Below are 23,749 nucleotides of genomic sequence, written 5' to 3' on the forward strand. Positions count from 1 at the left end.
ACCCCATGAGAACGCAGCAAGACTGGGTTGCTTGTTGTGATCCCACCTCGGCTGTGGGAGAGGGCACCCAAGCACACGGACCTCACCCAGCCCTGCCCCACGCAAGGCAACACTGCCAGAGCTGCCACCAGCAGGGACAAAGAGGCCTCTGAGCTCTGGCTTTGGAGGAAGAGGAGGCACGGCCCTCCCCAGAGGCTGAGTTGAGCAGAGGAGGAGCTATGGGTTTGAGCCAAGTCCCACATTCAGAGTCCAGCAACTGCAGGGAGAGGAGAGGAGAGGAGAGGAGAGGAGAGGAGAGGAGAGGAGAGGAGAGGAGAGGAGAGGAGAGGAGAGGAGAGGAGAGGAGAGGAGAGGAGAGGAGAGGAGAGGAGAGGAGAGGAGAGGAGAGGAGAGGAGAGTGCAGAAACAGTCTTGGGTCAAAGGAGGAAGACCAAGGAGAAGACAGACAGACTACAAAATGTCACTGCTCCTGTGGCTGGGGTCCCAGCTGTCATCCTGCTGGATCAACTTCTCTATCCTGGGGGTTTTTCTAACAGTCTTTACCTTAGTTTTTGACTTCATGAAGCGCAGGAGGAAGTGGAGCCGTTACCCGCCGGGCCCGGTGTCACTGCCATTCATTGGGACCATGCTGTGCATTGACTTCCACAACCCCCACGGCTCCTTCAATCAGGTCAGTGCTGACCCCCATGACACAACCATGGGTCCAGGTGGGGTGGGGATGCCCTGGCGCGATCTACCTTGCACAAAGCTGAAGGACAGTGCCCTATCCAAAGCCCAAGGCGAAGCAGGTCACTGCCTAAGGACTGACCTGGCTCATACAGACAGATAATCACACCCCAACAGCCAGTGTCCATCTCCTGCTCTCTGCCTGAGCTCAGTGGGAGATGCTGTTGTGCCCCCAGTGACAGACAATGCTTGCTCCGCGGTAAAGCTGGTCACCAACTTAAAATGTGGGCAGATGTGGGGGCAAGGGAACAGGGGGATGTACAAACAAGGGAAGACAGGGATGTGGCTGCAGGAATGGCAGACTTCCCCACGAGTCACGTAAGCGCACCTACAGGTGTATGACAGCTTCAGTTGAAGGGATCGGATTTGCCCCAGCAGTGATGCCCAAGCTCTCGGTCTTGTTCCTATTGAAAGTCAGGGCTTAGCTTTCCTCAAAGGAAAAGCAGAGCACAGCTTGCAGCTGATAAACCACAGGGGTTTTGTGCTTCAGTCTGCAAACTCTAAAGACCTTTTTGCTAGGAAGGCATCGTTCAATTGTCTGTCCAAAATCTGCGAAATGGAGAGACTAAATATAGCATTTGTATTATTTCCGTGCACATAGTCCAAAAGATTACTGCTTTCAAATCACGTCACGTCAGGGTCATGCTCACCACAATCTCTTGACCACTAATCACTTTTAATGATGTATTTCTAAGTGCCAGTAAAGTGCTAATTCCCTTTCCAACCCCACTGCAAATACAGTCTTAAGTACTTCAGCTCCTTGCATCGCTACAGTGCAGAAATAAAGACACTCAGCTTTTTAACTAAAAAAAAAGAAAAGAAAGAAAAAAAGAAGACAGGAAAAGAAGAGAAAGAAAACAGAGCACACTCTGTGGGGCATTGCTACTACTGCACTGCCTTCCAACAACACGCTCCCGAGTGCTTTGTTCAGTGTTGCTGACTAGCAGGGGAGCTTTGACCTGCTTTCCCAGGAGTCTATGACCAGTCAAAGGGCTTGTCTACCTGGAGGGGACTTAGCTCAGGGGAAGTTTAGATTGGATATAAGGAGGAAATTCTTTCCTGTTAGGGTGGTGAGGCACTGGAATAGGCTGCCCAGGGAGGTTGTGAATGCTCCATCCCTGGCAGTGTTCAAGGCCAGGTTGGACGAGGCCTTGAGTGATATGGTTTAGTGTAAGGTGTATGGCAGGGGGGTTGGAACTGGATGATCTTAAGGTCCTTTCCAACCCTAATAATCCTATCCTATCCTATCCTATCCTATCCTATCCTATCCTATCCTATCCTATCCTATCCTGTTCTATTCTGTTCTATTCTATCCTATTCTATAAGCTTCCACAGTGAAGTGTATGGCTGACACACTTACCTGTGCAGCCACACTGCTGTCAGCACTTTGTCTCTTAAAAATCAACAGGCGCAGGCTGCATGCCAGTTACCAGTCCTACTACATGTGTATGCTCTTTTTAGGGAGAAAGTTGACCTGAATTCCAGTGTGGAATTGCCTCTTCCAACCATGTTTCTGGGAACCATGTTCTGGGTAGATCTTTTAGGAACAAATGTGTATTAAAAAAAAATACAATACCTACCAGCTTATCATCAATATTTCCTTTTAGCAGAAGCAGACCAACTCAAAACTTGTCTTTCCCATCAAAGTAAATACAAGTATTAGGAAATAACTCCTTGCGGAGCATGCAGCCTTTGAAAATCCTCATAAAGGTCCTTGACCTTGTGTTGTCAGACAAAGTCCAAAAGACTTGCTTAATGGTCACAGCAGCAGTTTGGCCAGGATAGGTGTATTCTAAACCTTCGTGCTCACAGAGCATTGATCCCTGCTTCAGCTGCTGTTTGGCACTGCTCTCAGCTGTTGCACTACAAAGACAAAGGTTAAAGATCAGCTGAGGGTCTCCTAATAAAAGCATGTCAAAAATCACTAGAAAGTCAAGGCTCTAAGGAAGGATATGGTGATACTTTTGATGTTGCATTCAGCTTTTCTTTAGGGACATACTTTTTTATCTTGGCAGCTTCACAAGAAGTTTGGAAACATCTTCAGTCTCCAGAACTGCTGGACCAACATGGTAGTACTGAACGGGTATAAAACAGTGAAGGAAGCCCTGGTCCACAGATCAGAGGACTTTGCTGACCGGCCGTACTTGCCAATGTACGAACATCTGGGCTACGGAGAAAAATCTGAAGGCAAGTCCCTTGGAAATGGACATTCTCTGCTGGCACTAGCACAAGGAGGACTGGGTAGATGGAAGGTTTCCTCAGTATGGTGCCACCTTCCCTTGTCCCTCTGGTCAATCTCCTCATATGTCTGCCACGCTTTGGTGGCGACAAAATCAGATTTGGTTAAAAGGGACTCCCCTTAGTGGCTGTAGGACAGCTCCAGGCACTAGCACACACCTCTGCAGCAGTGTTAGGACACTAACACTGTAAACCAGTACTACAACTTTCCTGCCAGCGTTGGAGCTGGTAGCTCCCAGCACGCAGCGGTCAGTGCTTGTGCTCACACACTGTGTGTGTGTCATCGGCACAAGAGAAGAAGGTAACTTTTTCCCAAGACAGAGCAATATCCAGCATTCGTCCTCGGCTGCTGTGTAGCATCGTAAGCTCACACAGGCTAAGGGTGTAATGCCAGATGGTTTTGGGGAATGATTCCTTTACCCTTAGTGGCACTTGCTCTCATTGAATGCCCTCTCCACCTTCACTAGCCATACACAACGCATGTGAAGGTGCAGTAACCTGATTTAAAACTGCTGTATGAACAAGCTGTACAAGATCAGACCCTTTAATTTATCCACACAGACCTGTACCTCCAAACTCACATTTGGTATTCTCTAGTGAACTTCGCTTCGTGTGCAGGTCAGAGCTCCTGACGTTTTTTTCCTCATCCATAATTCCAGGGATTGTTGTAGCAAGATACGGGCATGCCTGGAAGGAGCTAAGGAAATTCACACTCTCTACCTTGAGGAACTTTGGGATGGGAAAGAAATCCTTGGAGGAGCGAGTGACGGAGGAAGCTCAATTTCTGTGTGCTGCAGTTAATGCTGAAGGAGGTTTGTCACATCCAGAAGGATGGAGAAATCATAGAAAAAGGCAACACAGTGATGCAGAGAGAGAAGTAATACTACAGCCACTCTTGTTTGCAAGCAATGATCTCATAGAATCATAGCATCATAGGATAGTTAGGGCTGGAAAGGACCTTAAGATCATCTAGTTCCAACCCCCCTGCCATGGGCAGGGACACCTCCCACTAAGCCATGCCACTCAAGGCTCAATCCAACCTGGATCGATCTCTTCCTAAGCACATGCAGTGTTTCTAGTCTATAAGCATTAGGGACCTGCTTTACCTGGAAGCCACTGCTAATTTGCACAGTAGGGCTACTGTAACGCTAATCCATTTGAAACAGTAAACAAATAGGAAATAAATAGACATAAAGAGGTAAAATACATAATTATCCCTAGAGCTGTGTAACTATTACCTTTATGAAGTTCAGTGGAACATATTGATATTATCACATGCAATAGAAGTGCAGCTGAACGTTTTCACAGCACATCACCTGTCACCTGGACACAAAGCAAAGGTAATCTGTCAAGCCACAGAACTACCCTGCAACTCAGATTTTTGAGGAGTTTGCTCCTCTATACAAGCATCAACCAAATAGTAGAAGTAGATGGGAAGATTTTCACTTAGTAGTATGATGCATTTGTACTGGCAGTGGCCTGGGGGCTTTTTCTCTGGAAGGCCTGAAGAAGGCATTTGTGTATTCTCGTGGCTGACAGCTGAGGTCCAACAGCTTGGTGTTGCTTAGCTTCATTGCTCCGTCTCCATTTCCATTTTTAGGCCATCCTTTTGATTTACGTTTTCTCGTCAATAATGCTGTCTGCAACGTGATCTGCACCACCATCTATGGAGGGCGCTTCGACTATGGTGACGAGACATTCAAGAAGCTGTTACATTTGTTTGAGGACTTCCTGAGTGAAGAAGCTGGATTCCTGCCTCAGGTAAAGCAAGACCACAGTATATTCTGTAAGAAGCTGCCCTTTGTTGCTTCTGCCTTCATTATTATTCTTTCTGTATCACATAATATCTTCTCTCTCTTTGGTTCTGACACCTCAGTTTCTTAACGTGGTGCCCATTTTGTTGCGTATCCCTGGAGTGAGTCAGAAAGTCTTTCGAGGGCAAAAAGCATTCATGGACTTCATAGATGTGCTCATAGATAAGCACATGAAGACCTGGAACCCTGTTGACATCCGAGATTTCACTGATGCATTTCTAAAGGAAATGGAGAAGGTAGGGTGATGCCAGCAGACCCTCAGGTCCTGGGGCAATTCTTCTGCCTATTTAAGCTCATTGACAGAAACTGACTTTCCTCATAAAGCTGTATAAACTCTCTTACTATTTTCTATCTTTTAATTCCATGTTTTGTCTTGAGAAGATGTTAACTTCTTCATGCTGTAACCTGCTTTATTAAGAGGCCATATTATCTGCTGATGCTTGTTCTGCCTTCACATTCCCCTCAAGAGTCTATCAACTCCCTTTCTTCCAGCCCAAAGCACTTTGAAGGCATTTAAAAGGCAATGATTGAGAATGTACTGATATTTCCAAGTTTGCACCAGGAAACGGGTGAACATGCAAGGTTCTGGGTATGTCAGTGCTTTGATGACTGACTGACCCAAAACTGGTTACAAAACTGCAGCAAAAGACCGGCTTTTTGCCCAGTCCGCAGCCTGTTTTTAAAACAAGCTATGACTTGGAAAGACAGCGTCTCCACTGAGATGTGCGCCTTCAAATTGCTTGCTAAGACCTAGCTCCCTACAGATCAGATGAAGGGAAATCTGAACCTTACTGTAATTAAAAGGAGTCTTTCCCTTGATTCAATCAGGCATGAAGTCAGCATGACAACAAAGGTGCTTGCATCAGCCCATCCATCCACAACATGTTTCTACACGTGCATTCACTAAATTTCAAGTGCCAGATGAGCAATAGTAGCAAATTCAGTCTGCAAATTGCTTCCACCATCCAAGTCCTCAGTCTGGACTGCTGCTCTGTATAACAAACCCTGCTGTGCTGTGGGCGCTGGGCACCTCCTGTCCATGCACAGGCAGAGCAACATGACCTACGTTAGTTACTCTGCATTGAGGAGTACTGTTTGGGGGTGGACATGAGCCTGACCAGGTTGCCTCTTGTCACTAAGGTCCCCTGATCAGCCAGTCTGGATAAATCCTACTGGGTTACCTTGGGTCAGCCCCACAGCTCCCTTGCCAGAGATCTTTTATTGGAGTAACAGCTGAGTCTTAAATGCCTTATTAATTGCTACCCATATTACAACAGCATCAAAATATACAGAATAACTTAACAGCAGCTAGTCCCTAGGAAAAGAAAGTATAAAGAGGATTAGGAAAGACAAGCAGATGAACTCATGCAGAGCGCTTGTCATATCTCATATGCTAACAAATTTGAGCTCAATTAGCATTTGGATGACAGGCCAGTTTTGCTGAAATTGGTGTTGCAGACTTAATAGGCAGCGATAATACCCTGATCTTTTTTCTATTTTCTTTTTTTGTTTAATTGTAAGAAAATAGCAGGGCAGAAGCAGATAATCTGTAATGCACAGCTATAGAGAACCCCCTCGAGACACTGCCCATTTTGAATTTGCCACATCAGTGCAGCCTCCTCTCTACTGTGGGAGTTTTATGATCTGATCAAACCTCAGTAACTGTGTTCCACCTCCTCTGGGGGAGGATCTCATGGCAAGCAGTGGGGGGGCTGCTGTCTGTGTGAGTTGAGAGCACAAGGCATTTACTTCTGTCCTGAAGGCAAGCATAGCTTTCATCTCTCAGGATACAGGAGATGACTGATGACCTTCAAATACAGGAGGTAACACGGTTAGTAAAGTACATCAGTCACACAGAGACTATGGTCTGTATTGTGCTCTACCACCCCAGTGAACTTCTTGGTCAGCAAAAATGGATCTAGTGTTTCTCAGTACTCCTCTGGAACAATGGTCTTCTCACCCAGCGAGTACCCCAGCTCCTATCACTCACTTGTTTGCCCTCCACAGGGTGAGGAGGCTGAGAAGAGTGGTTTCAACTATAACAACCTTCGTCTGGTGACCACAGACCTGTTTACAGCTGGTTCTGAGACCACCTCCACCACTCTCCGCTGGGCACTCCTGTACATGCTTCTCCACCCGGAAATACAGAGTAAGTCAGAAGACAGGCAGAGGCATGGCGTCTTCCCTTCAAACCTCATGTTTCTGTGGGAGACTGAACATTCGTCCATGGTTTGGGGCTCTTGCAATGAGGAACAGCTTTGGTGATAGTTGGTCTAGCAGAAACAAGGAGAAACACTTCTGGCAGGGACAGTCGGCAGGGGGAAAGCCCTCATAAAAAGGCTGGAGTTGGAAGGGCAAGTTCACTCTAGCCTTCATTTTGAAGACTACTTGGGGACTTTCAGTGGCCAGAGTACTCTTCTTCCAGTATTTGGGATAGATGTTAATCTTGTTTAACTTTCTACTGCCACATGCCCAGGTACCCTTTCAGCTGCACAGAGAAGGGGTGGGGTAGCACATCAAGTGACAAGACCTTTATTAAAGACACTGTGCACAAAGAATACTTATAGAGATGGCTCTGAGCAACTGAAAAGAAATGCATTCCTCTCTAGCTTCTCTTGCTTTCTCTAACTGTATGTCCGGCTTTCAATCAGTGCCTACAGTCTCATGCTGCCAGCCTTCCTACAGCTCATACCAGTCCCTTTTGTTTATGTAAAGACATTCTAATTCCATAGCTGCTTTGATTCCAGGTAAGGTCCAAGCAGAGATTGATAAAGTGATTGGCAGAGAGCAATCACCCACTATGAAGGACCAAGTGAACATGCCCTACACCAATGCTGTGATCCATGAAACGCAACGCCTGGGGGACGTTGTTCCTATCGGACTACCTCACATGACGTATCGCGACACGGAGTTCCAAGGCTTCTTCATTCCCAAGGTGACTGTGACCAGATAGGAAATGCAGCATCCTCTCCCTGTGCAGACCAGGCATGGGGTGTGGGTGACCCCACGCAACTCTGCAGGAGTGCACTCCCAGACCCAAAGTAGCATCACTGTTGAGCACTGAAGTAGGGCATTTTGAAATGTTAAATCCAGGCAGATGGTCACATTTGTGCTCTAGGTTTGAGCTGGTTATGTGGGAACCCAACTGCAGCGGCAGCTCAGTGCAGAGGTTTGCTCTTCTCTTGATGAGCTGTGATATTCACTGTCCATGTTGGAGGGAGAAAGTAACAGAGCCTAACAGGCTCAGCAGGCACATGGCACCAGCTTATTGCCTTTCCTAAGATGGTGGTAGTTAAAACTCTAATCTCTGAAGCTATTCAAATTCCACTGGCATTCAATCTACTGCCACTGTGCCAGGCAGCTGCCCTGGCAGTAACGCAAGCCTGGGATTTTATTTTTAGCCTTGCAGTATCTCCTCTGCTTTAGAACATTGACACATGAAACAAGAAAGCTTTGCAATTTCCTATGGCCCCTGCGAAAGGTGGCTCTGAAGTCAGTCAGTCAGCTTTTTCTCTCTGGCTACACAAGCAGTCCAGGAGGATCTGATAAGCAGAGGCTGTTTCCACTGTGTAACCATAAAATTGACATTTGCATGCAATGGCCTTTGTAAAGATACCAACTGCCGAAGTTCAGAGCATAGGGCAGGCATCACATGTCATTGGAAAAGTGCCCTGCCTTATCTCTGTTTAAATAAGATACTGAGGAGGAGATTGGTGCCGTATTCTGAAGCATCAAATGATGGTTGCTATTAGATGGGAGAAACAGACTAAAGGGGGATCAGCACGGGTCCATGGTGTCAAGATAACGCTGCTGCTCTCAGTAACTTATTTCCTCTTGTGGAGGAGTGCAGGGGACGACAATCATCACCAACTTGTCTTCCGTGCTGAAGGATGAGGCAGTCTGGGAGAAGCCAAACGAGTTCTACCCTGAACACTTCCTGGATGCAAATGGGCAGTTTGTGAAGCCAGAGGCCTTCCTGCCTTTCTCAGCAGGTAAACCTGAGGGGAGGATCCAGCCAGAAGCCAGAGGCACAGCAGGAGGAGAGATCTGTTGCCCCTGCCGCAATTCCAACGTGACCTAATATCCTTTTTCACAGACATTTTTCTCCTCCTCCCTCTCTTGCAGGTCGCCGTGCTTGCCTTGGGGAACAGCTGGCCAGGATGGAGCTCTTCATCTTCTTTACCACACTCCTGCAGAAATTCACCTTTGTGCTACCCAAAGACCAGCCCAGGCCACGGGAGGATGGTCACTTTGCCCTCACGAGCTCCCCATACCCATTCCTGGTACAAGCTATCCCAAGATAAATGTGCACCATTCTTTCACTCACACACCTCCACCAATGCTAACTGCTTCAGGAAAGTTGCAAGTCTAGGACAGGACCATGTCAGGTTCCACTCAAGACCTCTTTAATTCCGGACCTGGATCTTGAATGGGACAGCCATAGCAAGTTACGAACTATGATCAAATCAGCAAGTACGTATACGCCTTATTAGCCAGCTCTGCTGTACTTTGGGCTCTCATCAGTTGGAGAAGCAGGTCACTGAGCGCACAGCTACTGAGAGAATTATTAGTCCTGAATTAGTCTATTGAAAAAAACAAGGGTATCCTGGGTAAAATACAACCCTGGGGTCTTGCTAATTCTAGGAACAAAAAACAACCTTGGAAATATCTCTAAGGTCCTCCCAGCCTGTGCTCCTCCTTGCTGGCCCCGCTGCATACCCAGCCACACTGCCTCCCATGAGCAGCCTGTGCCTCTGCTTGGTGCCCAGGAGAGTCCAGTTGTAGATTTCAGAGCTACCTTTCTTCCTGCAATATTAATGACAAATTGTTTTGCAAGGTGTTAACATATGGCGATGATTAGATCAGTAGCTGCTTTTTAACTACACGGCTGGCATGACCATAGCATAATTGAGCATCTATATGTAATCACTGGTAAAAGAAAATCTCTGAAACTGAGGGCACGTTTCACACATTCGTACCTATATTTCTAATAGTAATTTTTGAAGCTATGATCATTGATTTATGCAAATGCTTATTAATCTTGCTGTTAAGCGTTTTACTTTGCAGGAACTGCACATTTATGCTTTACATCTACAAGATAGTCTGAAAGAATAAAAGCCATCTAGAAAGTCGTCTTTCTCCCCCCTCCTCTTTGTGGTTGTCTCACAGTCCTGCTGTACACCTGCCTTGGCTACCCGCTTCACATTTCTCCTCTTACAGTCAGCACCCAATCTGTTTCTTTTAAGATCCTTTCAGTGTTACTCTTCTGGTTGGCTCAATGACACCGCACTGAACACGTTCAGGTTCATGGCTACCAGCGCACACATAAATGCTTTTAAAGACAAAGCTTCACGGGGTTTTGGAACAGTTTGGGTTGGAAGGGACCTTAAAAGATCATCTAGTTCCAATCCCCTGCCATGGGGGGTTCATGAACTACACTTCAAACAGAAAGGTTTCCAGCATCCATGTATTTGGACAAACCGTGTGGCTATACAAAGAATAAGAACTGTTTCTAGCAGGCAAGAACGCACTGAAAGTCAGCCTTCATGTGCAAACGTCAGCTGGTGCGGTATTTTGGAGGGCAAAGGGGGACAAAGAGGTCACTGTTGCACAACATAGATCCGGCTCCTCCCCTAGCCCCACCGCCTTCCCCACTCCCGGCTCCCATCCCGGGTGCAAGCCGGACACCGCCCACCCAACCGTCCCGGGAGATGGGACACACCGCGGACCCGCCCACCCTGACTGGACCTTCGCAGCGCAGTCAGCAGTGATTGGCGTTTCTTCTGACCAATGGGATGAGAGACTGCCGGCGCAAAAGGCTTGAGTGGCAGCTCAGGGGGCCAGTAGGAAGTCGCCGTCCTGGTACGCGATCCTATCGGCAGCGGGGAGGGGGCCGGATGCGCCTCTCCGAGGGTCGCTGCGGAGGTGGTGTCTGCAACAAGATGGCGGTAGCGGGCAAGGGAGCGGCGGGTGCCTTGGTGAAGCCAATCTTCAGCCGGGACCTGAGCGAGGCGAAGCGGAGAGTGAGAGAACTGTACCGGGCCTGGTACCGCGAGGTGCCCAACACCGGTGAGGGGCGCATGTGTGGGCGGGAGCGACAGCTCAAGGTCGTAACGACCACCCCGCGGTGTTCTTAAAGGGCCCGTCGGTGGTGCTGGTTACCCTTGGGGGTGAGGGGTCCCCTCGGTGCCCTTTCCCCTCTGCATGTGGGACAAGGGGACGCGGTTGTTTGCGGCTTGACAGCGGCTGCTGGGTTGTGAGGCCCCCCCGGCCCGCTTGCCTCCACTGCCGAAGATCTGGGCAGGAAACCCTCGTTTCCTTATTCCCTACTTTTTATTCGGTTTTCCTAGCCAAGCAAAAGAGAAATTAAGCTGTAACGTTCCAGAACGGGCGTGTGTGGCATGGTTGCCTGCTTCCTTAAAACTGCACTGGGACTCGTATTATGGCTGTTGTTCATATGTCTGAATCGTATTAAGCTGTCAGACATTGCAAGAACAAATGACTGTGTAGTGTTCCATATGGCCGAGTTGCATGCTGACAGTGAAAAATAACGAAAAATAATACAGATAGCCTGTGTGGGTGTTGTGTTTTTCGTAGTACACCTATACCAGCTGGACATCACGGTGAAGCAGGGGCGTAACAAGGTGCGGGAGATGTTCATGAAGAATGCCCACATTACAGACCCACGGGTGGTAGACATGCTGGTTATTAAGGTACAAACAAGTTATTCCCTTTTTGTTGAAGCAGCAGAGAATGTGAGAGTCCGTAATTAATGTGGTGGAGAAGAGGGACAGTTTTATTTCAGCTTGTGCTAATGAGGAGTTGTCTCTTGCACTCCAGATTGGTTTATCTCTGTCAACAAACCTGCTGATAAGGGATCAAGCGGCTTTTTAGCGTGCAGAGGAGTAGGGTCTTAGCTCACCTAAGTCAGAGATGCTAGAATGGGGATTTCTGTTGCACAGTGTACTGGCTCTTCCAGATTGCAGATACTTAAATGTATGCTAGCAAAACAATAGTTTAAATGCCAAATTTATTGTCAGTTTGTTGTGTTTTTTTTGGGTTAGCATATGTTTTCTAGTTGGGTTGGGGTTTTTTTTGAAAACAATGGCAAAATTGAGAAAGATGCTGCTAGCTAGTTTATGATTAAATATGACCTACCTATTCTCTACAGTACTTCCTTATGTTGGGATGTGGTTTTCTTCACCAATGCTGAAACATCCATTAAAGTTTCAGTACTTGGCTTTGGGTGGCAGAACACCCCACCTTTGTCGTACATCTGGTCACCTCTCAGGCCTAAGAGGCCTGTCTGGTTCAACGTAATAATCAGCATGCCAAGAGCAGGGCAAGAGTTCAAAACAGACCTCTGCAGTTGTAATGCATTAGAAAGCTTTCAGTTGAGGACTGCTGTGCTCACCTGTTGCATTTCTTGAACTTAAGAGATAGTTTGTCTTTACATGAGTAAAAAATCCTGGAAAGAAAACCCTAGATAATATTATAGGTAACAATTCCAGGCAGTCTCATTTTGCCCCATGCTGCCTTGCCGTCCTCTGAAACCAGTACAGTAATTCCTAGACCAGAGTCAGGAAGAAGTTGTTTGATATCTCTGTGGTAGAGATACCAGTGCAAAGCACATAGCAGCAGTTTTGCTTGGTTTCACAGCTAACTTGCCACTACTAAAAAAATTAGAGGTGCATGAAAGTTGGGAACGTGGTGTAGAATTTTATGGGGGTGCCAGTCGTGAGAGAAACATGAGAAGTTCTAAGAAGGTTCCCTTGCCTGTTCCACAGGGCTGGGAAGCTGCACTGTAGAGACAAGCGACTTGTTAGTACAAGACATGAAGCTGTACAGTCACAAGGCAGGAACAATGTATATATTTGTGTCACAGCAGAGGTGATGCAAGCAGCCTTTAGGAGTACAGAATTGTTGATGTAGCTATCTCAAGGGTGTTTCTTAGTGCATTCAGATACCTTTCATAGGGCTGCATAGTTAGATTTGGGCTCTAATTGAGAATTAGTCTAAAATTATTTTGTCTGTATGCAGGGAAAAATGGAACTTCAAGAAACCATCCATGTATGGAAGCAAAGGACTCACATCATGAGGTATTTCCACGAGACAGAAACCCCACAACCTAAAGACTTTCTTTCCAAATTCTATGCAGGCCACAATCCCTGAGAGATTGACTCTTGTGTCCTCCTGCCTTGTATTATAAATAAAGTTCTATGCAGTAGAAAATAAAAAATCCATACAGAAAGACTGTATAGCATGTTAGGAGCCTAATGACTAACTGAATCCAGCGCGTGTGCAATTTGTTATGATCTGTATGAAGAGCTGTGATTTCCTCGTTTTGCCAGTGTGTATTTCCAGTAGATGGAGTTTGTCCCATCACTTGCTCTGGAGTGTCTGCTTGGTCACCAGAACACATCCTGGCTGTGGGGCTTTCTGTTTAGCCTGCAGCCCCGTGCATAAGCCTCAGCCCCATGGAAGAAGGAGTGGGTCTTCAGAAGCCAGTGTAGTTGCAGAAATATTCTCGTGCTTGAGGCCCATCTGTATTCATACAGTGTTTTGTAATTTCATGCTATTACTTTGTTGACCCTGTGGTTTTTTTACTTGGACATTAGTCTCTTTACTTCCTCACAGAGAATGGCATAAAATCCAATAGGCAAATACAACCTTTTGTGCAATAACGAGATCAGCAGTTTCCCTGCTGTGAAGTGAAATTACCTGGAAAAACAGGAATTTGCACTGTTGCCTACAATAGGGAGGCTCTATTAGAACTTCTGAGGCTTTGCAGAAGGTGGTGTCCTATCACCTTAATTGAATCAGGAATCACTAGCTCTGCTTTGAGAAGGGTAAGGACAATTTTCTCACCAGTCAGAACAGGCTTTCAGGAGGTAACTCACGTGCTGGAGCTCCCCCGTCCGTGATCAGCATTATATCTTTGTAGTACACTCAAACTTCATCTGTGGCCAAGTAATGGGACATTCTTCCCCATCTGAGGCCTGTAAAGCAGCACTCCTCAGGGATGTGTATGTCGGGGCTTTGTGTGTAGTGTTTTTAAAGACAGGATTGACACAGTCGGGAAGGGCCAGGAGAGATGGTAGGATAAAATAGTGATAAGGAATTTGGCAGTACAGAAAAAAGGAGCAGGGCCATATTTAGCTCACAGGAACAGATGAACTGGGGCAACCCTTCCCAGGCAGTTTTGCGGGATGAAGGGGGCAACTTGAACAGTGGTGACTCAAGAATCTGCCAGCTGCCTTCAGCTCTTAGGTTACAGTTCACTTAGATTGCAGCCCCCCTTTCTCTAACCCTTTTAAAGTCTACTGTGCAAGGATTTAATTAGAGTAGTAATTATGAAGAGTTGAAGTTTATAGCCAGTTCAGAAAATAAATATAATGGGCCTCATACAGAAGTAAGTAGTGAGCTGCCAAGGAAATACTAGGAACTTGGAGTCAGTGTTCAGAGATTCTCACTGTTCAGAGATTAAATGCTGTAAGACATCAGTGAGTTAGTTTGCCACTCGTGATCTTAACCTTTCACCAAACCTACCCAAAACTTTTAACTCTGTGATAATATTGTATCAGTGAGGTGAAAATGATACAGTCCCCATCAGACAGATGTGCTAGGCTGTAAACCAGCATTATTTGAACTGCAGTGCCAGTGTCAGTATGCACTCCCATTCTTTTAATGGGGCTGCTGCTTCTTCCTTTAGAATATCTGTCACATACTGTAGATTAGTGCTGAGTTATGGAAAGTATTCTTAGGAAGAAATAAATATGCAGAAAGCATCTGTAGTGGAGCAGATGTAGAGGTAGAAAAGTTGAGACAGAAATGCTTAAGACCAAACACAAAACAAAGTTATACATCTTAATCTCTTGATCTTTAATTAAGTGTTTCCATGCTGCTAATACAAGGAATCCCAAGCAGTCTCTGCTGAGGTGAGCATGTGTGTGTGTGAGGGTGCAGGGCCTATCAAGCACTTCCTTCAGCCTGCATCATACAGATGTGCAGGACACTCACTGGCAAAGGGGATATAGAGCCCCCGTCCCGTTTAGGAAGGACAAAACACAGGTGACAGATGCTGGAACCATTGCTTTGCCAATGGCTTTCTCCCTTCTGTTCTTCCGTGACACTTCTGCAAATGTAATAAGAAGCCATTACTCTTCAGATATGTGGTACTGAGCGCTAGTGAACCTCTCCCTCCCCCTGAACCACATGAATAGGGTTTACATAGAAGGAGTTTCTAACAGGTCATTGCAGTCTTTACAACATTTTAACTCTTTGGTTTTAGCTGTGTGGTGCGTGCTGGAAAATCCCTTTATCAAATGGAATGCACCAAACCAGTTATAAAACAACACTATTTACAACACCTTCTTTGAAACAGCTTCTTCATTCTATGAAGAATCAAATACACCCAAACTCAAATCTTTACACAAGGGCAAGCCAAATGAAATAACATAAAATGGTGGAAAGTGTAATGCACTGCAGGTGAAAGTGAGTAATTTCTGCTCTTCCTTTATCCAATGAATCGGAGTGGTCCCACCTACTCCAGACACTTTGTTCCAATGGATTCTGGAATGCTTTTAAATTGTTCAGTTCTTTATCAAAATTTCAGACAGCAAGTGATTCTCTTAACTTTAAAATAGTAACCCTGTGAGTTAGCAGAAGACTTTTAAACGGGTAAACATGCAGAATAGTATTAGAGAATCGTTTAGGTTGTAAAAGATCCTTAAGACTGTTGAATACAAGCTTTACCCCAGGACTGCCAAGTCCACCACTAAGCCATGTCACTAAGCACCACATTTACATGTCTTCTGACTACCTTCAGGGATGGCAATTCAACCACTTCCCTGGGCAGCCTGTTCCAAAGCTTGACAAGCCCTTGGGGAAAAAATCCCAATATCCAGTCTAAGCCTCTCTTTGTGCAACTTGAGACCGTTTCCTCTAGGCCTATTCCTTGTTAAGAGACCAGTGCTGACCTCCCTACAACCTCCTTTCAGGTACTTGTAAGAAAGTGATAAGGTCCCCCTTATCTTCTCTGAGCCTTCTCTTCTTCAGACTAAATCCCCTGCAGTGCTTTCAGCCCTTCCTCATCAGACTTGTGCTCAAGACCTTTCACCAGCTTCACTGCTCTTCTCTGGACATGTAATAATACTGAAGTCCCTTTTTTCTGTCTGCAGTAAACACTGACTACAGTTTATTCTGATTCAAATGACAAGAGCTAAACCACAGTCAATTTATTACAGTCTCTAATGAATGTACGTTGTGATTTCATGTTCAGATATTAGTCTGGCCTACTCTGGTATAAAAGAACAGGAAAGTTAGTAGCCAGAGGCAACACTGTCTGTCTAACTGCAAATGCATCTTTTAAGCTATGGCTGTCTGTAGGAGGTTTCTCCTCCCTGTCCCACACCAAACAGGAAGCATAAATAATCAGATCGCTGGTGATGTTAACAATATACCCGTTAATCATCGTCGTCATCATCCTCTGGGACAAAGATATCATGTTCTTCAAGCAGGGCTGCGAAGTTCTTACTGATCTGAGTGCCAACATACAGGAAGGGGATCACGACACTGAACACTCTGAGGAGACCGAAGGGCGTCTGCGAGGGGTCGATTGGAAAAGATCGAGCTTTACCAGTAAGTTGTGCTGTGCCCCCGCACCGCCGGGGAGCACAGCCTGCCGCCCCTCCTGCGGGCCCCCATCTCTTCCCGGCCGGCGCCGGGACCCACGGCCGCCCCTGCCCCTCAAGGACCTCCCCGTCACCCCCCGCTAGCGACCGCTTCCGCCTCCGCGCCCCGCCCCAGCCGCTGCCCTCCTCAGCCTGCTCCCTGTCACTCACCCCCAGCGCCCCACCCACAGCAGGTGCTCCCGCTCTGATTGGCCACTGCTGCCATCCGTCACGCCGCGATTGGCTGCGCCCCCACCCGCTCGCCCCTCACTCACCTTAACCGGCTTGGGCAAAATGGCGCCGCTGCGAGTAACGGTGGCGCTCCGGGAGGGCACAAGCGGCACGGCCGGTGTGAGCCGCTGCCCGGCCCGGCATACCCGTCCCGAGTGAGCCGCAGCCGCCACCAGCAGCCGCCCGCCCGCTGTGGCCATCCTCCCTCGGGCTGGGCTCCCGTAACCGCCGAGCCAAGGCGTCACCCGGGGCTGGGGGGGCCTCCTATTCTCGCGAGGCTTAAGGGGAGGGGCGGGGTCGCACTGCGCATGCGTGAAGTGGGGCCGTGCGTCACCCGGCGCCCAGTGAGGCGGGAGGGGATGGCTGTTGTCGGTGCGACTGGTGTGGACGGAGGGGGACAGCCTTGTAGGGGCTCCAATGAAGGGCCCGCAAAGGCTCGACGGAGGAGAACTGGGCCCGGTGACCCTGCAAGCGGGCAGGTTCTGCCGACGCTGGGCGTTCACACCTCCATTGACAGCGCACAGGCTACAAATCAAAACGGTTTATTTGGCTTCACGGCATAAAATACAAACGTCTTGAAATGCAAAATACAGTTTCTGCATGTAAAACAAAGGCGCATGCAAATCCGCCTCTTAGAAAAGATACATGTGTACATAAAATATAAGCACTTCAAAGAGGTGAGACTGTTTCTGCAGGTTGCTCGTAGTGTTGCCTGGTAACTGCTCGGTGCTGCAGAAAGGTGCCCCTGACACAGGAGCTCCATGCATTCCCTGTGAGCTTCAGCAGGGTATTGAGGCTTCTTTGCAAAGGCAGTTGAGAGGGGTAAGATGGGGGGGATACCACCTCCAAACTATTAATTTGGTAGCTGTTGTAATGGAAAACACCCGGTCTTGGTCATGAATGTCCATGGGTAAAACTAACTGGTTACTCTTCCTACAGTAACCTGCTAGGACCTAGATTCGATGGAGAAATGTTGTTTTATATAAAGATAAATGTTCGGAAATAAAAGAATAGTCTTAATGTGAAATTCCAGCATCAGAAAAATACAGAGATTCCGCCAACTATATTAGCAGGATTGGGAGCCCTTCTTGGCACGGCTTACACAGGCCATGGCAGAACTGCCCTCCTTTCAGACTTCAGGCTCTTTTAATTTCAAGCATTTTTGTCCCATTGCTTTTGTGTTATTATGCTAAAGAAAACTCTTTGAAAATGATTTGACTTCAGTAGCCATCCCGCTTTAGTGTTGAGCTCCCCTTTTGCAAGGGAACCTGTCCTATGCTGCCCAGATGTTTTCTAGCTTTAAAAAATAAGGGAAAGCAAAGGCAGGTGAAACAGTCCAAACCTGAATGACTGGAGGAAAACTGTGTGTGGCAATCAGTCTTATTCTACTGTTGGGGAAAATGTGCAATGAAAATTCTCTGCTTTTCCCATAATGATCTGTGCCTGCAGGCTGACAGATACCCCATTAGCCAGACACATGCGATCTCAGGAAGCTGAAATCCTGACCTTCTGCCCAGGGGCTGCTTCAAAGGTGCTGCTAGCACAAGCGAGTCTCAGCAGAGCTGGTTTGATAGCTCCATCTCAGAGGAGGTGGCGGAGCACACAGGTGCTTCCTGCCTAATGAAGCAAGTGGCAGCGGTCATTAAAAACGCAGTGCTCCCAAACAGATTTGAGCAGGACTCTAATTACAGCTCTCTTTACTCACAAAAGGGCCATCCTCTACATGAGCAGGATGATGAGGAAGCCCTGATCAAGCTCATTCAAAGTCATGCAGCACTTTGATAACCTAGCAAAGACCCGGGCATGGACAGCTCGGCTGAGGACAAATACCGACTGGGATTCAGCCATTTCCTTCTCGGCGCTGCAGAATGAGCCACAGAATTACTCCAAATGCGATCAGACGGAAGGCAGAGAGCAGCGCCTCATTTGCCGGATTGAGGATTTAGCTGGGATATGTGCTAACGTAAAGGCAGGTAGCGTGCAAATTGCGCCATTTGAATGGGACAGATTAAAGCATTAAATATAAGCTCTTTAGTAGTGTTACTAGCACAATCCTGGCTTATTAAAACAAACTAAGCTTCTTAAAAGTGAAACTGCCCTTAAATGAATAATACAGTTTCAGCTCCAGTTTTGACAGAACTGGCTTTGTTAATTTATTTTCCCTTTCAAAGCGCTCATGATTCTTGGGTCTCATGTAGGAGCTGCCATCACATTTTGATTTATTTTGGAAGTTAAATCTTTACCGTCAAACTGCCTTATGTAAGTCTGAGGCATCAGGAATATTCTTCCCTCTGTATTACATGGCAGAGAAAAAATAACCACTGAAAAGTGCTTGCTAAATCCGATGCTGGTCCCAAAATACCCACACTGAGAGTGAGGAGGCACCAAGCAGCGCCATCCCTTGATGCTGCTGCCACAACATGGGGAGGGGTACAGGTTCCCAGCTGGAAATGCTGCAGCACTGAATGATTCAAGCAGCAGGCAGGAGAGCGTGTAGAGCTGGCCCCTAAGTCCAGCCAGTTGGGCTGCGGAAAGAGCCTGGGCACTGGCCTGTGGTCATCTGCTCCCAGTTTTACTGAACTGTTCTTGCTTAAAAAGCAGAATAAAAAGAATCCTCCCGAACTCAAACATCCTTACTGTGAAAAAAACCAGGCACAAACTGGAGAGGACTGGATTGCATCACTCGCATGTGAAGGTAACACACCCGCTGCCCGGAATTGCATCTGAAAGATCTGATTAAAGATTTATCTCCTCCAATATACCACTGAGCTACAATAAGGCAGGAGGCTGGAAGCTCATCATCCAAAACTATCAGAGGTATGTTGTCAAAGGCACCAAGAGTTAATGGAAGTCTTTTGATTTCTGCATTGGCACTCTCTACTGGCTATTGCAAAGTATTAAGCTGAGTGCATATAACTCTGGAAAAACAAATAGGTTCCTACCCATCATGACCTGAAACAGCCTCTTGGTTTCCTAGCAAGGCTCCTTAATAAAACAGAGCAATAAAACCAGGTTTAACACTGGTAGATAAGAAGCACAAGATTGTTTTGTATATTTTTTTCTGTTCTGAGAAACAGCCCTTGCCAGGGAGGGGATTTATAAACCCCGTCTCCAGGGTGTTAGAGCCCCTGGACACAGCACCTACCTACTTATACCATCTGCTTCATGGCCAAGGATTCTGACCTACTGAAGGGCAAGTGTTTCTGCAGCAAGGTGACAGGCATGCCTCCCTGCTGCACTCCTCACATTCTGGGAGGATGGGACATGCTACGGATATCAGCTGAGTGATGCTGATATGAAATCAGAGGGGAGCACTGGCAGGTTGGGTGCTGGCTTTGGTAGAAGGCAGTGATACAGCTTTCACACTGGAGAGGCAAGCCCAGACACTGCTGACACGCAGTCAATGCTACCTGTAAATCACTCCCACACCCCCACCTGTGGGAGCAGCCCTCTCCTCCTCCCCACTCCTCCAACTGAACAGCTCTGCCCAGAGCTGGGAGGAGCCACAACAGCGCAAGAGGCCCTGCAAGAATGTGGCTGTGGGCAGTGCCTGGGGCACGCTGCCCAGTGAGCCGGATGAGCCCTACATGGCACTTAGCAGGAGCAGAGAAATTCATCCCTGCCCAGGCAAAGAGGCTTTAGCCTCCCTGTTTTAGAACAAGGAAGGCTTGTGATAGAGATATTAACAGGCTTGGCTACCACTCAACAGAGTCCACATCAGCCCTGGGAGCTTCTGGTCCTTGCTGTTCCTTTGGACCAGGCTCGGTGTCTCCATTTCAGCCTTGCTGCTGATCTCGGGCACCCAAAAAGACAGATGCAAGCCCATGAAATCCACATCCTGAAGGATTTAGCAGGGAGAAGGGTTAGTACATATGAAGGTAAAAAAAAGACCAGCATGACACAAGAGCCCAGTCCTCACTGCTGCAGCTGCTGGGCCAGCCACAGCCGCAGCATCTCACAGTGTCCTGTGGGGAGAGGCACAAGGCTGGAAGCATCCACTAGGGCCAGTGCCCCTTTGGAGGCATTTCATAAGAGCCCAGCCTTATCTGCCATGAAAGAGCAAAGGCAGAAGTTTGGCGGAAGACGACAGACAATAATAAATGCTGACCTGTGCAAACTCCCATGCTGAGAAATAAAACCAAACAATAGTGTGAAGCAAAGGCAGGAGAGGAAGCACCCATAGCATCAACCACACCAGGGCAGCAAGGGACAAAGCCCACTGGGTGAGGTTTGTTGCGTATGTGCTGATTTGGGCCCCCTCCACACCTCGTACCACCAGCAGAGGAGCATTCAAAGGCAGCTCCGCTGGTATTACACACTCTCCAGCTGTATAAAGCTTCAGGGAAATGAAATGTGAGGTCTGCAGAAGATTCGTGTCCCTCCCACCTGCCCCATGAAGCACACACACACTGCACACTCAGCCACCAACCAGGGCAGGGGCCAAGCAGTGTCCCTTCGTTTTCCTCTTGCCGCATGGGAGACAGCTTGCTGTGCACTGGCTGGCTGGCAGCTCGCACCCTGTGTCCCCGGTCATGGGTGACCCCTCTTCTGCCTCTCCTGCCATTCCCGCCTCAGCACTGCGATCTCCTGCCCGTACCAGCCGTGCAGCTTGGAGAAACAGGCTGTCTCCGGGGACACCGGGCTCTCGGTCATGCCTGGCGAGAGGCCGGGCGCTGGGGACCCTGCAGCACTGCCGGCAGCTGAGCGCCGGCGTGGAGGCAGGGGTGGGGGCTTCGCTTGCCCCCCATCACGGTCAGGGGAGGTGGTACCCCCCGGGACAGCACCACCACTACCCCACGTGGAGTAACCGTTCTCCAGGACGGCAGGCTTCTCCTGGAGAGGCAGCAAGGCAGGGTTGGAAAGGTGCCTCTTCCTGCTGGAGGAGGAGGACCTCCGTGGGGACTGGCGGCAAGCAGCCAAGCTCTTGCAGGCCTCCTCCAGTTGTTTCTCCAGCTCCCTCACCACCAGCCGCATGTAGTCGAAGCTGGCCCGCGACAGAGCCTTCACCCAGGCCTCCATGGCAGCCTGCCCATCGGCCACCAGCACATAAGCCCTGGCACCAGCATCATCAAAGCGGATGGCGAAGGCGAACTCCTCGGCAGCCTCACACAGCTCCACGGTGCAGCCCTCCAGCACGACCAGCCCCACGGGCTCCCGGCTCTCCCGCTCCTCGAAGTAGAAAAGGAGGTTGCCCTTGAGGACAAACCAGCGGCGCTGGTAGGAGGTGGCATGGTGGTGATGGGCATGGTGGTGGTGCCGCTCCACGCGCTTGCGGAGGAAGCCGGCATGGTCAGTGGGTGAGTCGCAGGTAGCGTAGTGGGCCACGCTCCGCTCATTCAGCTTCATCGCCCTGCCTAGAAGAGGAAGGGAGGGGGAAGAAATTGGTTCAGGGTGAGGAGCATCTTAGCCACCCTGCCAGGAAAGACATGATCCTGCCCCGGGCCTGTCACTGGGAAAAGCAGCCACCATGCCAGCAGCCCATGCTACAGGACAGCGTCTACCCCAGCAAGTACCCTTGCAAACGGCAGGCTGGCTCCTCGCTGCTGCAGAGGAGAGGGAAGTTATCACTAGAGACCCACCACTAAGACACCTGCCTTCTCCAGGAGGGACCACTGGTGCTTCATTTCCTGTTCCACGAGTGACCTACTTTACTAGTTTTTTATGGGGCACATCAAAGAAATTTGTGCCTGCAAGACATTAATGTCGCTCTCATTAATAGGGCAGGATAAGGAGGGCATTTTCAGACCCAAGGGGTCTGGGACCTCCTTTTGAGCACCTGCTTCCTGCTCCCTGTCTCCATGCAGGGCCACCCGTCCCCAGCAGCCCTCCCAGCAGCAGCACCCCCAGCCCCAGGAGGTTCCCTGTCAGTGAGGTGCATGGTGCCGTACCGGCTGCACGGGTCAGACCACAGTCCCTTGCTGTCTTCCCTGGGCAGGCTGCTCCCTTGGTGAGGGCCTCCAAAGCTTCACTGTGCTGAGCCCCATTCCTGGCTGGAGGAAAAGTGGAAGAAAGGGAGTCACAAACCAGAACAGCTTCAATGTCTTCAATGCCAGTGTTCCTGGAGGGTTATGTTTTGGCTCCCGGGGGGTTGGTTTGGTTTTTGTAGGAGCACAGGCTGTGCTCTGTGAAGACCCCCAAGCAGGCGACTCGGCCTGGTGCTGCCGAAGGACACACCGAGTGCAGCCTCGGTGATTCTACAGCTGCAAATGGATGTCCGACGGCTAAAAGTTCGCACACAACTATGCAGAAAGCAAACCACAGCCGCCACTCCCCGGCCAGATCCGGGTGAGGGAACCTCCCCACTGCTGAGCACCCTCCAGGATCCCTCCCGGAGCCCTTCTCCCCCATGAGGGCTCGTGGGGCACGGCTGGGGACAGCCCCCCGTTGGAAAGCGAACCGAACCCATTCCCTGCGGGGGGGCCTCGCCCTCAGCGCCGCCCCCGGAGCCATCTCCAGCCCTGTCCCACGGCAGCGCGGGGGATCCCGCGTGTGTATGTGCGGTGCTGGGCTCTGTCTCTTTGTGTGCCTCTGTGTTTGCCTCCTACCCACGGCGCGCCGCGGCCCCGGCCCAGCCCCGCCGCCCGCTCCCGTCCCGTCCCACCGCCGCCCTCCGGCCCTCGCCTGGCTCCTTGCCCCGGCGGCGGGACCGCGGGCCCCGTCCCGGCTCACCTCGGGCCGCTCCTGCTCAGCGGCGCTGCCGGCGGTGCGCGACAGCCGGGGCCGGCCTCGGCGGGTCGGGGGAGGGCCGCGCCGGCAGCACCGCCCCGCCGGCCGCAGCGGCACCGCCCGCACCTCCTCGCTCCTCCGGGCACCCCTGCGGTCCCACTCGGGGGTCAAACACCTTTTCCCCTCCTCCCAGTGTAACTATCGGGGTGCGGCCGTGCCACGGTGCCAGCAGTGGGGTGCAACAGCGGCGGGGTGCGGTACCGACTGGGCGCAATGCTGACAGAGAGCCACAGCGCAGGGGGCAGTACCCCCGGGGCGAGGCGACTGCGGGGCACAGCGGGGCCGGGCCGGGCGGGAGGGAGGGAGGTGCGCTCGGTAGGTCAGGTGACGCGGGCGGTGTCA

The 23,749-nt window shown here is 49.4% G+C and overlaps 4 protein-coding genes across 6 annotated transcripts; 2 read left to right on the forward strand and 2 right to left on the reverse strand.

Moving 5' to 3' along the window:
* The first annotated feature begins 327 nt into the window (after positions 1 to 327).
* Positions 328 to 9,910, forward strand: LOC133217318 (cytochrome P450 2D14). The gene is made up of 9 exons (XM_061362708.1): positions 328 to 670; positions 2,742 to 2,913; positions 3,624 to 3,776; positions 4,565 to 4,720; positions 4,836 to 5,014; positions 6,786 to 6,927; positions 7,526 to 7,713; positions 8,629 to 8,770; positions 8,904 to 9,910. The coding sequence occupies exons 1-9, from the start codon at positions 458 to 460 to the stop codon at positions 9,080 to 9,082; spliced, it is 1,524 nt and encodes a 507-aa protein (XP_061218692.1). The 5' UTR covers positions 328 to 457; the 3' UTR covers positions 9,083 to 9,910.
* Positions 9,911 to 10,672: 762 nt separating this feature from the next.
* Positions 10,673 to 13,041, forward strand: NDUFA6 (NADH:ubiquinone oxidoreductase subunit A6). The gene is made up of 3 exons (XM_061362693.1): positions 10,673 to 10,847; positions 11,376 to 11,491; positions 12,819 to 13,041. The coding sequence occupies exons 1-3, from the start codon at positions 10,676 to 10,678 to the stop codon at positions 12,948 to 12,950; spliced, it is 420 nt and encodes a 139-aa protein (XP_061218677.1). The 5' UTR covers positions 10,673 to 10,675; the 3' UTR covers positions 12,951 to 13,041.
* A 1,595-nt stretch (positions 13,042 to 14,636) lies between these two features.
* On the reverse strand, positions 14,637 to 16,977 carry SMDT1 (single-pass membrane protein with aspartate rich tail 1). The gene is made up of 3 exons (XM_061362722.1): positions 16,726 to 16,977; positions 16,241 to 16,381; positions 14,637 to 14,913 (listed from the first exon to the last, which is right to left on the reverse strand). The coding sequence occupies exons 1-2, from the start codon at positions 16,879 to 16,881 to the stop codon at positions 16,244 to 16,246; spliced, it is 294 nt and encodes a 97-aa protein (XP_061218706.1). The 5' UTR covers positions 16,882 to 16,977; the 3' UTR covers positions 14,637 to 14,913; positions 16,241 to 16,243.
* A 1,827-nt stretch (positions 16,978 to 18,804) lies between these two features.
* Positions 18,805 to 23,453, reverse strand: PHETA2 (PH domain containing endocytic trafficking adaptor 2). Of its 3 annotated transcripts, none has more exons than XM_061362731.1 (3): positions 23,351 to 23,453; positions 22,570 to 22,671; positions 18,805 to 22,035 (listed from the first exon to the last, which is right to left on the reverse strand). In XM_061362731.1, the coding sequence occupies exon 3, from the start codon at positions 22,025 to 22,027 to the stop codon at positions 21,212 to 21,214; it is 816 nt and encodes a 271-aa protein (XP_061218715.1). In that variant the 5' UTR covers positions 22,028 to 22,035; positions 22,570 to 22,671; positions 23,351 to 23,453; the 3' UTR covers positions 18,805 to 21,211. The 3 variants fall into 3 exon arrangements, with proteins under 3 accessions (XP_061218715.1, XP_061218722.1, XP_061218728.1); XM_061362738.1 differs by lacking the exon at positions 23,351 to 23,453 and adding an exon at positions 23,227 to 23,244; XM_061362744.1 differs by lacking the exon at positions 22,570 to 22,671 and having other exon boundaries at positions 23,351 to 23,391.
* Between the last annotated feature and the right edge of the window lie 296 nt (positions 23,454 to 23,749).

The sequence above is a fragment of the Neopsephotus bourkii genome, unplaced genomic scaffold, assembly GCF_033783945.1.
Source record: "Neopsephotus bourkii isolate Nb327-2 ecotype Australia unplaced genomic scaffold, CSIRO-AGI_Nbou_v1 NB_107, whole genome shotgun sequence".
Classification (NCBI taxonomy): Eukaryota; Metazoa; Chordata; class Aves; order Psittaciformes; family Psittacidae; genus Neopsephotus; species Neopsephotus bourkii.